The 12685-nt window shown below is 44.0% G+C and overlaps 1 protein-coding gene across 3 annotated transcripts in view; it reads left to right on the top strand.

The window, feature by feature from the left end:
- UNC5B (unc-5 netrin receptor B) overlaps nt 1-10660 on the top strand; it is a 148881-nt gene extending 138221 nt beyond the window's left edge. For all 3 annotated transcript variants that reach the window (XM_032783603.1, XM_032783605.1, XM_032783602.1), the window contains 7 exons: nt 281-368; nt 1500-1668; nt 2070-2303; nt 4899-5048; nt 6299-6463; nt 7579-7757; nt 9194-10660. In XM_032783603.1, the coding sequence (XP_032639494.1) occupies nt 281-368; nt 1500-1668; nt 2070-2303; nt 4899-5048; nt 6299-6463; nt 7579-7757; nt 9194-9359 (1151 nt within the window). In that variant the 3' untranslated portion in view covers nt 9360-10660. The remainder of the gene's footprint in view (nt 1-280; nt 369-1499; nt 1669-2069; nt 2304-4898; nt 5049-6298; nt 6464-7578; nt 7758-9193) is intronic.
- The last annotated feature ends 2025 nt before the right edge of the window (nt 10661-12685 follow it).

Genomic DNA, 12685 nt, shown 5'->3' with positions numbered 1-12685 from the left:
GCTCACATGCCTTACCCAGCTGCCTCTGAAGGTACCCACTTCTGATACAGACAGTTCAACACGATGGTATCTGACTTCCAGCGGCAGTAGCAGTCCCAGATTCTGGGAAGCTTTGGGTTAGAACAGCAGGAGGCTTCAAGCTCTCACACCACTGTCTGCACATAAGGGAGGCCCCCAGTTCAGTTTGCACAGTGTTCCCACCATTTGAAATTAACCCATGAGGAAACTGGCTGTTCTCAGTGGGGTTTCATTCATTATTTCCTTTTTTCCTTTCCCCTAGGAGTGAGTCTGCTGGTGCCTCATGGAGCAATCCCACAGGGGAAGTTCTACGAAATGTACCTGATCATCAACAAGGCAGAAAACACACTGTAAGTAGAGTGTACTGTATAGCGTGCTGCAGTCTGCCATCACCGTAACTACCACCTGAAGGAGATAGCATATCTGAATTCCCTCCTGCATCTCAGCTCTCATTTCCTGCTACTCTTTCCCTGGTTTCTTACTTGGACCAGGCGTCATGCCTACTGTCTCTTTTCCTATCCTCCTCTTCACAGCTTCTTCAACTGTGCCTTTTACACCTGGAACACCTTTCCTTCCTTTCTGGGGTGAGCATCTACCTTTGCTTCATTCAAATCCATCCTTCCACTAAGCTTCTCAATTCTAGCTGCCAAACCAAAGAAGAATTTATTTTTCCCATCGTTAACAATAAAAAAGCGTTGCTTCGTTGTAGTGAATTTCACCTGGTGCATTCTGTGTCTGAATTGGATTGCTGTGTATGTGTGATTGTGAGCACTTTGAGTCAGCTACTGTGTCTTCCTCTGAGCTTTGGAGATCATGGAGCATTTTCTCTGGGGCTTAGTAAATAACGGATAAGAGTTTTTTACTTCTGCTCCCAAAGATGCAGAGACTATTGCTGGCAACATAGGGAAGAGGAGGGAAAGCAGTGTGTCTTGCTGTGCAGTTTGCTAATACGGTGCAGAATGAGTTCTTTTGCCACTTGTATTTGTTTTGTGACCCACTGTCAGGGGATTTCTGTGCAGAACCTGGGCCTCTCATGAAGGCAGTGAAGATTCCAGAAGCAATGGCTACACTACAAACTTGGAATCTTTTGGCCACTTGTCTGTCCACTGTTCAGTATGTGTCCTCTGCCAAACAGCTCCCTGGCTTGCTCTTCTACAGTATTTCCATAGGGCCAGCAGAACTCCTGGTAGCAAACACAGTAGTTCGATTGCCAGTAATTGCTCATTGTCATCTACACAGGAACCCCAGTGTCTTTAACCACAGTAGAGCTGATTCTCCACTCCATGACATGTGGTTGTAACTCTGCTGGTCCCACAGTGTGGGAATCAGGCCCGTTAAGTTTAGAGGATGCCAGGTTGCCCCTCTCCTCAATTTTGAGCAGCACATGTCAGCACTGTGCAGGCTGGCCTTCTTTCTTCAGGTGCATGATTTGGCTGGCATAGGCTAAATATTTTCTGCATGTGTTTATTCATCCCCTCTAGCTTACCTTCAGAAGGCACACAGACAGTATTGAGTCCCATGGTGACCTGTGGACCCACTGGGTTGCTCTTGTGTCGTCCAGTCATTCTCACCATCCCCCATTGTGCGGACATCAACTCCTCAGACTGGATTTTCCAGCTGAAAACACAATCCCACCAAGGAAACTGGGAGGTAATGTGCACTTTAATAATACAATGGAAACAAAACGTCATCACAGAGCTCCGCCTCAGTCAGCAGGAGACGCTGGAGGATGTGTGGGAATGCAGGCTGCAGAGCCGGTCACAGCAATTCCAGTCATAGCTTTTTGAGGAATCTTCACTGTCAGGGAAAGAATAGGAGTTCAGATTGGGGTGGGAGGTGGGAGTGGGAAGGGGTTGGTTGTCAGGTTTACTGCAGGGATGGAGTGTTGTTTGTGTGGAAACCTCACAGCTGTTCTCGTGCTAGCTTGCTGCAGCACTACAGAAAGTGCCATGGTGAATGATGAGTGGAAAGTTTTCAGTGCCTATGCCAAACAAATTACTTTGGAGCAAAAGGGCTGACCAGGAACCTTTGTTTTTAATCCCTGCCTTTAGGAAGTTGTGACCCTGGATGAGGAGACCCTGAACACTCCCTGCTACTGCCAGCTTGAGCCTAAGTCTTGCCATGTTTTACTAGACCAGCTTGGCACCTATGTTTTTGTGGGAGAGTCCTACTCCAGGTCAGCCATCAAGAGACTTCAGCTGGCTATCTTTGTACCTACCGTCTGCACCTCATTAGAATACAGCCTCAAAGTGTACTGCCTGGCGGACACACCAGATGCACTGAAGGTAACGCTGCCTGAGAGTTTGGGGTCATGAGTAAGCAACCTTCCACTGTCACATTTTTCTGTCTCCAGCCCCGTTTTAGTACCTGTGGATTCATAAGATTGTTTCACCATAGAGCAAATAATGAATAACCACTAAGCTATGAAAGTGTTTCTTTTTTGAACTCTGAATGTCTTGTCACTCTCCAGCTCTTTCTCATCCTAAGACTGCAGGGAAAAACACTGATTAACTGTGAGCATGTTCTGCTCCATGACAGGGGAAAGCAAACTAGCTTAGAGCCTGGCAGTCCCAATGGACAACAGACATAAATCCATTTTCGTTAGCCCAGCACTAATGTTAGACAATATATTCATCAGAGATTTTCAGGTGGTTTTATCTGCTGCACTTGATCCAGGGCTGGTATAATCCTTTGGAATCATGAAGTGATCTGTTACCTGAACTATGCTTTGAGTAGGTCACCAGCCCACAAGTTTGTTAGTCCTTGTGCAAATTTCTAAATACATAGGGCCAGACCACCAGCTGGTGTAAATCAGCACAGCTCCATTGACTGGTGGTTTACGCCAGTTGTGACTCTGACTCTCACAGTAGCTGGTTAATATCAGTCTTGCTGTGCATGTAAGTTTACTTATGAATACTGCTCTTCCAGCTGCCTCAGTCTCCGTATTTGGGCTACAAATTGCTTCAGCCTGCTCCTGCCATTGCTTCCAAATGTGGTCATGCTGGCACGCAAGATGCTGTGTGGTGTCTCTCGGAAAGGTCTGGCTCCAGGGAGAAAACAACCTGATGCAACCCTGTGAAAAATGACCAAAGTTAAATAATAAGCATGTTTACTGTGTTCCCCAGAGATCAGCCATAACATTTTCCATGGTCCTTGGAGGAAATATCGAGGGGAAGGGAGGGTGTTTCATAGCCGATATTGTGTGCCTTCTTTCTGCAGAGATTACACAAGGGCTTATGTTGTTGTCACTGCTGGAAGATTTTCTCTCCTTCCTGTGCTAATCAACCCTAAATTGATAATACCATGATAATACTCAGTTCACCACAGTTCCCACTGTCCCTGGCTTGCAGACATTTCCCTATTTTTACTTGAGGATTCCTCGTCTGTCTCTCTGTGGTATATAATAATAATAATTAATAATATTAAACTTAGTTCTTATAAATCAACTCTTAATGTGGGTGCCTTGGGACCTTTATGCTTGTTCCATTTATTTCCTGTGTTACTTTGTTACCCTTATTGTGATCTCTCTAGATGGGGTTCCACACTTGGCAATCTTATTGGAGCTTATTTTTCTTATAAAAACAACATTGTCTTACACTAGTAAAATAAAATTTAAAGTGGTGATGAAAAAAGAACATGCTAGAAACCAGCAGGTGTCTCTTGAACTGAAAATAACTATTGTGATTTGGGTTGCTGTTGAAGCAGAGCAGTGCTATTAACACTGGTGGCACACACACACTTGTTAAAGTTCCCCACCTGTACATATTTATGAAATACAGACCTTCAGATTGCCTGAAAAATATGGCAGGTTCCAACGTCCAAAGTCGAAACAATGTTTCTGGCCTCACTGTGTTGGGTGCTGTCTCATTAACTTTTATATCACAACCAGCATCGTTCTGTTTTCAGATTCTAAAATATCCACGCAGTGACTTGTGAGGATGCACAGACTTTTACATTTAGGTTACTCAAATCCAAATCAGGATGGTAGTGGCTGAAAGTTGTTCCCATCCGATGTCTGTCTGATGGCCTCTATGGAATGAGTTGATGGACTCAGTCCAGTTTCTGGTGAACAGGTGTCAACATCACACAATGAACTATCATAGCTCCTTAGCAGACAGGCCAAGAATGGAATGAGGGAGAAAACTGAATTCCCATCTCCCCCTTCGAGGTGATCCTTTGAGTCAGGGTTTAGTTATATTGCCCAGACAGTATCTGGAAGCTTGCACTGTTGTAGCTCTTCTTTGGATAAGCGGAAGAATTTATTCTCCAGGGCTGTCAATATGGCACATTTCATCAGCAAAACAATCATTTAAAAAAATGTTAATTCATTGGGGTCTAGCTTAGAGAGAGTGTGTTCTGTAGAATCAGAGTAACTTTCAAATGATCTTCCCTGATGAAGGGCTGTAACTTACCCTGAAGAATGCCCTGTGGGAAGCACAGCAAGGGCTGTAAGTATTGCCTAGTCTGTTATATGTTAAAATATCGCTTTAGTGCAGGATGCTGTACTCTTGTTTTATCATTGCACCTGTGCAACTGTTGTAATTCTTAAGAGACATGTCACACTGTGGATTTGAATTTCCCTGTGTTTTGCTGATGACTGGGGCTAAAGTTGGTGTCATTCTTCTTGTCATTTCAACACTGGTTGGTTGGCTTGCATTGCAGCACCAACCACTATCCATTATGTCAATACAGTATCTTCAGAAAATACTAAACTTGAATGTAGTTGTTGTTGTTTTTGTACTTTGTAAAGTTTTTTGGCAGAGTTCATTGAACAGTGTGGATCCTGCATTGACATAACGCTGCCTTAAAAAACTCATGTGCTCCACCTGATAGTAGTGACCTTTGATGTCATGGCTTCCCATCCTCTGTCTGCCCCATAGGAAGTACTCGAACTGGAAAAGACTCTGGGTGGCTCCCTGATAGAGGAACCCAAGCCACTATTCTTTAAAGACAGTTATCACAACCTACGCCTCTCCATCCATGATATCCCCCACTCGCTGTGGAAGAGCAAGCTGCTGGCTAAATACCAGGTGGGTGGCCAAGTGGTAATATGAGTCACATGGAATTTTCATGTGTAGCAGTAGACTGGAACATTAGCTGCTAGTGCAGAGGTTGGGGAGAAGGGGAAGGACAGGGCAGAGTGATGCCCGCAAAAGGGAAACTTTACTAAAATGGTCCCTATAGAAACAACAGCTATGAAGCAATTATTCATCCGTTTGTAGAAGAGAACACCCAGTCACACAGGGACTCGTGTCATGCTCACTCATACATAATTAAGCAATAACGCATGAATGACAGTGTATATGTACTGCGTGTGTGTGTGTGTGTGTGTGTGTGTGTATAATATCAATATTTGAGTGCCAGCAGCAATCCAGGCGCTAAAGTATGTTTAGATTATGCTTTACGTGACCTGATATAGATCTGTGATCATGCCTTCGATTGTGATAAGTAAGCAGTGTTCATACTATTGAGATCTAGAAATCAAGCACCTTGCCTACTCACTTTCTTATCTAGTCAAGATTTAGAGCTCCCCCATCTATCCATGATTGTCTGCTAAGAGAGTGATACAGCTCTCTGCTCTCTCAGGCTGTCTTCTAAAGTAGTGGCTCTCAACCTTTCCAGACTACTGTACTCCTTTCAGGAGTCTGATTTGTCCTGTGTACTCCAAGTTTCACCTCACTTAGAAACTACTTGCGTACAAAATTAGACATAAAAATACAGCTTGTACTGACTTCTCTAGTGGTTTTTATGTAGTCTGTTGTAAAACTAGGCAAATATTTAGATGAGTTGATGTATCCCCTGGAAGACCTCTGTGTTCCCCCAGGGGTACACTTACTCCAGGTTGAGAACCACTGTTCTAAGGGAAGGAGAAGGCAGCAGGGGAATTTTTACTTGCCATATTTGACTGAGGGTCCCAGCATGGCAGCTGGGTCACTGTCTATCAGCTTTCCATGTCCCACCCTGCCAGTTGTCAGCACAGAATGATCCCTATCTCGTGCCAGTCGAAGTAGAAGCTGGGAAATCTAGAATATGACTTAAAAGCAAATCTATATGGTATTTACAGGGCTGTGTGGTCATTATTATGGTTGTCATACAGTTAATTGTCAGGCACCTAGAACCTTTTTGGGAGGCATTTAAAAAAATTACCACTTAAATAATAAAAATAAATAATTTCAAATATGAAAAAACCCAGTGGGTTTTAGTTAGGAAGCCCTTCCTGTATTTACGAAGGGTTGTTGAGATTTATTTAACATTCTACTGAACTAATCTGCTGGGACAGGAAATCCCCTTTTATCACATCTGGAGTGGCAGCCAGAGGGCTCTGCACTGCACCTTCACCTTGGAGAGATACAGCCTGGCTTCCACAGAGCTCACCTGCAAGATCTGCGTCCGGCAGGTGGAAGGGGAAGGGCAGATATTCCAGCTGCACACTACACTCGGAGAGGTGAGCAAAGAGAAGGGGAAGAGAGCAGGGAGGCTGTGCCCACTCATAGTTATAGCTGGGAGGGCAGAGGAAGGAGCAGGGTCTGATGATATCTCTTCTGAAGGTATTAATCTGAACTCCCGGGGCTGATTCTGCTCTGAGTTTTCCCCCAGTGTAATTCTGTTGATGTCAATAGAGTGAGTGCTGATATGTGTGGTATAAGTGAGAGGTACAGAGAAAAGCCCACTGAATTGAATGATCATCCAGTTACAGCTATTGCTGAGATACCAGCAGATTCTAGCAGTAACAGCAAAGGGGCTAAGAATTTGTTACCCTGCTTTTGAAAATATCGATGAGACATTGATTTTTGGTACATGAGCAACCCCTAGAACACTCAAATAGATCACGAAATAATAGCACATAACCTCTGCTGTGTACAAGTTCTGTTTCCCAGAGTCTGTTTTGGGGATGGCACTAAAATGCCAGTTGGCACTGTCCCTCTCACAGCCAGGTGAAAATGTGCGCTAACCAATAAGACGAGAGTGAATGAAGAGGCCAAGGGCTGGGCTTTTGTAGCCAGTGCATTTGGAAGAGTCCCTGGGAATTTCAGGGCTTTAATTTCAGGGCCTTGAAAATGTGCTCTGATGCTGCTGGCTCTGCTCCAAATTGTTTAGCCACATGTACTGATATTTGGAGGTTGCTTCCGACTGGGTTCACTGAAGAGACCCTCAGGGGAAGAGCTTGGTGTCACTAAGAACTAGCTGCTTCACTGTTATTTTCTGTGGCATGTTATCCACCTCTCTCTTTTTGTTTCTGTTCTTAGACATCCGTGCTGAATGCATTTTAGTGAATGTTACCATCTTGTATCTCTCCTTCCCTTTCCCAATCTTTTTTTTTTGGTCTGTCTGAGTCTCTCTGTGATCCCAACTTATCTTTGCTGCTGGATAGTTTTTGAAAGCACTGCTGAAATTCCACATAAAGAAACACAATCATCCCTGCTCTTAGGCAGGAATGCAGAGACCCTGAATTGTGGGCAGGGTAAGGTGACAAGGCGGGATGCAGTGCAGGCTGATAAGGGAGGAGTTTTCCATTGAAATCTTTTTTCTTAAAGCATTCTGAAATGTTTTTTCTCCCAGAATGCCAGCTCCTTTGATGCCTTCTGCTTGCACCATGGCAGTGCTGTTACTACCCAGCTGGGATCCTATGCCTTCAAGATCCCGCTATCTATCCGGCAGAAAATCTGCAACAGCCTTGATGCCCCCAGTTCAAGAGGAAATGACTGGAGACTTCTTGCTCAGAAACTTTCCATGGATCGGTGGGTTTCAGTTCTCTCTATAGCACTAGATGCTTGGCTCTCACCTTCCTGCCTCACACCTGTCATTTGGGAAAACAGAGTTTTGTATTTCCTTGTTACTCTACACTCTCCCCACGTTCTCCTCTGAGGCAGAGTGAGGGACAGGTGTGACCCAGGTGTAGAATAATAGAATCATAGACTTCAAGATCAGAAGGGACCATTATAATCATCTAGTCTGACCTCCTGCACAACGCAGGCCACAGAATCTCATCCACCCACTCCTGTAACAAACCCCTGACCTATGTCTGAGCTATTGAAGTCTTCAACTCATGGTTTAAAGGTGCAGAGAATCCTCCAGCATGATTATGTGCTGGGCGTTTAGTGCCCATTGTTTTACATTTATCAGAAACAGTCTGAGAGAGCGGATCTGCTCCAGCCCCTAGAAGGCGCTCTTGCAGCATTGGTAAGTCTCAAAGGGCAACCTTGGAAAGTGATTGTCTTGCACAAGCCTTGAGGAGAGTGTCTGACCAACAACACAGAAGCCTCTCAGGGCTTTGCAGCCCCCAAGTATAGATAGCACTTTGGGAATCCAGCGCTGTTTCTCTGATGACACGAAGCCAGCAAGCATCAAGAATGATAGTGGGCTTATAAGGGAAGGGAGAGAGAAGGAATAGTATGTGAAAGAAGACACAAAAATGAAGCACTGGTGACTCAGAAATAACACTGTGTAGCACTAGATGTACATTCAGGAACTACTTTATCCTTGAAGCCTCTTTGTGAGGTAGGGCTGTGCTATTATCTCTGCTTTACAGATGGGGAGCTGAGGCACAGACAGTGTCAAACAATTTCTATAATGGTACACAGTGATTCAGTGCCTGAGAGAGAATTAGAGCTCGCGAGTTTCTGATTCCCAACGCTGTGCTCCTTCCGCTCAGCCACAATGCCTTGAGACCTGGAGGGTGGGGAAGTTGATATTCCCTGTGGGGTTTGAATGGTGCTTTCCCCTCTTCAATTTATACTATAGAACCCAGAGTGATGTGGATCCAGTTAGATCCTGGACTGGCTGAACAATCTTAAAATTCTGCCATGATTGTGCAAAGCAAGTGCCTCCGGCCAGGGACCTTGATGGCTCTTGGGCTGTTCTGTTTTAGGATCTCACTTTGGGGGCGGGGTAGAGAGAGCATTTGTAATTTTAATAAAATAAAATATGCCTTGCTTTTCCATGAATGTTTTCTGCATCAGCGCTGTATAAGAAATGTAGATGATGCCCTGAGGAGCCCTGCATTTCAATTATGGCATTTCCATCCCAGTGCACATCAGAGAGAATTATCCAGATTTGCTCCAGAGTCTAATACCCTGGCCTCCTTTCCCAACACCCCTTTCTGCTGCCTTCAGACCATACCAGTAGGGTAAATGTGTAAAGTTAGACACATCTTTCTCTCTCTCTTCGTTCACAGGTATCTGAACTACTTTGCCACCAAAGCCAGCCCAACAGGGGTGATCCTGGACTTATGGGAAGCCCAGCACCAAGAAGATGGTGATCTCAATACCCTGGCTAGTGCCTTGGAAGAGATGGGCAAGAGTGAGATGCTGGTTGTCATGGCAACAGAGGGGGACTGCTGATGTTACTTTCAAGTAGCTGATAGTCTTCAGGCAATGGATGAGAGAGACAGAGTGGAGGGGGGAGAGAAGGAGAAGGAAGACAATAGGGAACAGCCTTTCCTGAACTGGTGGGGAAGGGTTGTGGGAACGGGGCCAATTTCTACTTTGTGTCTGGTGGGTTGCTGATCTGTAGCTAACAATAAGGGGTAAAGGCAAACTCCTTCTCCCACTCCTCCCTCACCAAGTCACTATCCGCCTTAGAGATCCAACCACACCGTTTACAAGCAATCCAAGTGTTAAACAGGCTCTCCTCCTCCTGGCCATCCTCCGGAGTGCGGCGCAAGAGCAGTGCATCTTTGGTGACCATGATGACAGTCATTGGTGGAAGTGAGCAGCTGCTTCTGCCATAGCATGCAGGAATATAGGGCTTCTAGAGTCTGGGTTGAGGTTTATTTTTGTTTGATTTTGGGAGGGTTTCTTCTCCCCCCCCCCTTTGTTGTTCTTCTTTAATGGCATTTATGCTTAGAAGACTTGAGTACAATCTAGCCAAACTGCTTACTTCTGTCAAATGCTTCAGACAGCTTATTAAGGGGAAAAAAAAGGAAAAAAACCAGTTTCTTAGGAAACGCAAATAATTTATTATCCAAATCTTTGGATGAGTCCTTTTTAAAAAAACAAAAACATTAAGTCTTTTGTGTGTGAGCAAGAGCATCAGTCTGCTTTGCATGAGAATGTGAGAGAGAGAGAGAGATTTAAAGTAAAACACTTGCGAGAATTAGTAATGAAAACACACACACAAAAAGTCAAGAACACTTGTTTCCATATCTCTGGACCCTTGCTGAAGTCAGATTGGTTAAGTGCCTAGAGACCCACGTGGCACAGAAAGGACAAGCTGAGCCCTCTCCCTTATGGCTGCAGCACAATGCAAAGAGGCCACTTAAGCAACCAGCTCACAGAAGAACAAACCCCATTTCTGGTAACAAGGTTAAAGGGACATTGTTGCTCTTTTCATGGTTTTCTTCAAATGGCAACTAAAGTCCTCAGCATTGTTACAGAAGCTGAAACCTCTCACAACCTTCTCCCCCCTCTTTTCAGGGATCGTTCCCTCCCAATCCCATCTCATCTCTGTTTGAATCAGAGAGAGGAATGTGGCTTCAGAGCATTAGCTTCTTTTTGTGTGCACCAGTGTCATCGTTTCAATGGAATGATAATGAACAAAGGACACTTTCAGCTGCCTATCAGGGAAAAACGTATTCATTGTTGGAGTGTGGAAGTCTCTCCCAGAAGACACAGTAGACACCCTCAAATGTGAGATGACTAAAACTAAACTGCAGGGAATACTCCTGCACTGGCAGGAAATTGGACAAGATGAGCATTACTGGTAATGGGCCTTTTCCTAGTTCCTATGCAATCAGTACAGCTCTGGGAGTTTCCTTTGTTAGAAAACTCACTAAATGCCCAGCACAGCCAGCAAGGGGAGGACAAGAGGCTACAGTAGCGGTTTGTTTGGTTGGTTTTTCTTCTCTTATGTGGGTTATTTAGGAGGGAAGGTTAGTGCTTTCACACAGTGGTGAATTCATTGAAAGCTAGTTAGCATCTATGGGACAACCTCCATCAGATTATTACAATTCTGGGGTGGGTCAGATTTTGGAGCCCAAAGTATTTAAGATCTGTATTTTAGGGGGAAATTCTTTTAGGACATTTGGGAAAGAAAGAAACTTGCTAGGGTAAATAGACCTTCATATCAACAATGTAAATACACACACTCACTGATACAGTTGTGGACTAACACACAGCAACATGCCACCATCCATAAGCCAAGACTGTAAAAAATGGGAGCCTACAGTTAGGCTCCTAAATCTATATTTTGGCGCTTCAAACAAGTTGTTCCTGCTGGGAAGAGTGTTGAGTGAGAAGGGGTTATTTTTACAAAGCAAGGTCCAGTGGCCTGGGATATCAAGGTTAGTTTGAAGACCACATCATTTTAAAGTCCTCATAATCAAATCCATCTTTTGATACAATGTTTTGCAAAATCTTACTTTAATAAATTGATTGAAATATACTTGTCCTGAACACTGGCCGAGAGGCCATAAACAGTAGTGCAACAAGTGAGAGAGGAGTTTGGCATGGTTGTGCAGTGGTCAGTGATCTGTAAGAGAGAGCAAACAGCACACAAATTAAATTCATAGGTGATACAAAACTAGAATGTGTTGCAAATACCAGTGAAGAAAGAGAACTAATACAAAGGGGACCCAGTGAGATTGGAAACACTGTCTGAAAATAGCAATATGAGATTAAAACTGGAAAATGCAGCTGTTTTATCTGCAGAAAAAGATCATCTAAAACACAAACTCATTGGGAAAGAGAAACCTGGCAGGCACTAATGCTAAATGAAATTGTGAGGTGGGGGAAATAAGAAAACACTGACATTTGCAGCACCATGTGGCAGCAAAAATTATCAATGCAACACAACGGCATATGCAGTCAGGACTGAGTCATGAGGTCATAGTGCTACCGCTGTGGCATACTGCATGCAGTCTTCAGTGCAACAGTACCAGAAATACATTGATCCAACTGTAAGGAGATAGGAGAAGGGCAATAAAAATGATTAGGCGTTTGATGGAGGGACTGACTGAGAAAGGATTGAGAACTAAGAACCAACTCCTCGGGACTTGTCTACACTTAATAAAATGAATTTGGATTAAACCAGGGTGTGAATTTAAAGTGCAGTAACTATACCTGAATAACTCCATGTGTAGACAAGCTGGTGTAAATTGTCTTCCGTGGAGCTACATCAGTTGAGGATCTGGCCCATAATATATCAAACTTGACTAAAGGGTGTATAAATCTACACATATTTGAGGGGTGTAATCACCAGGGAGGGGAAGATGAACTATTTAGGGTGGCGCAAGCAGATATAAGTAGGAGGAATGGAGAAATTGAGAAAAGGTGAGGCATGGAGTGTAGTGGTTCTCCCTCTTTGAACTTAGCAGTTCCTTTCTTTCCTACATTAAAAGTGCTCTGATGAAGTGATGGTTGGTTGCATAACAAAGCTGATTTTAATTAAGAGGTATCCATGAACACAACATAAGTTTCATCTCCAGGATGTGGTATTTTAATGAAGGAAAAATATTCTGAAGGGTACTTTGAATAGCCACAAATGGAAATATTTTACTCTGGTTGCTGCCTCTTAAAAGTTTCTCCTCCAGGATAAACATGTCGTGACACAAACAACACAGCATTATATTGTGGTGCTACTGCATCTGCTCTGAAACGCCCAATGCACTCACCACAAGATCTTTGTGGCCAATAATTTAAAACTGTACCGAATACAGTGAGCTTCCCAT

This window comes from Chelonoidis abingdonii, chromosome 15 (assembly GCF_003597395.2).
Source record: "Chelonoidis abingdonii isolate Lonesome George chromosome 15, CheloAbing_2.0, whole genome shotgun sequence".
NCBI classification, from domain to species: Eukaryota; Metazoa; Chordata; order Testudines; family Testudinidae; genus Chelonoidis; species Chelonoidis abingdonii.
This window is presented reverse-complemented; position numbering and strand designations above follow the sequence as displayed.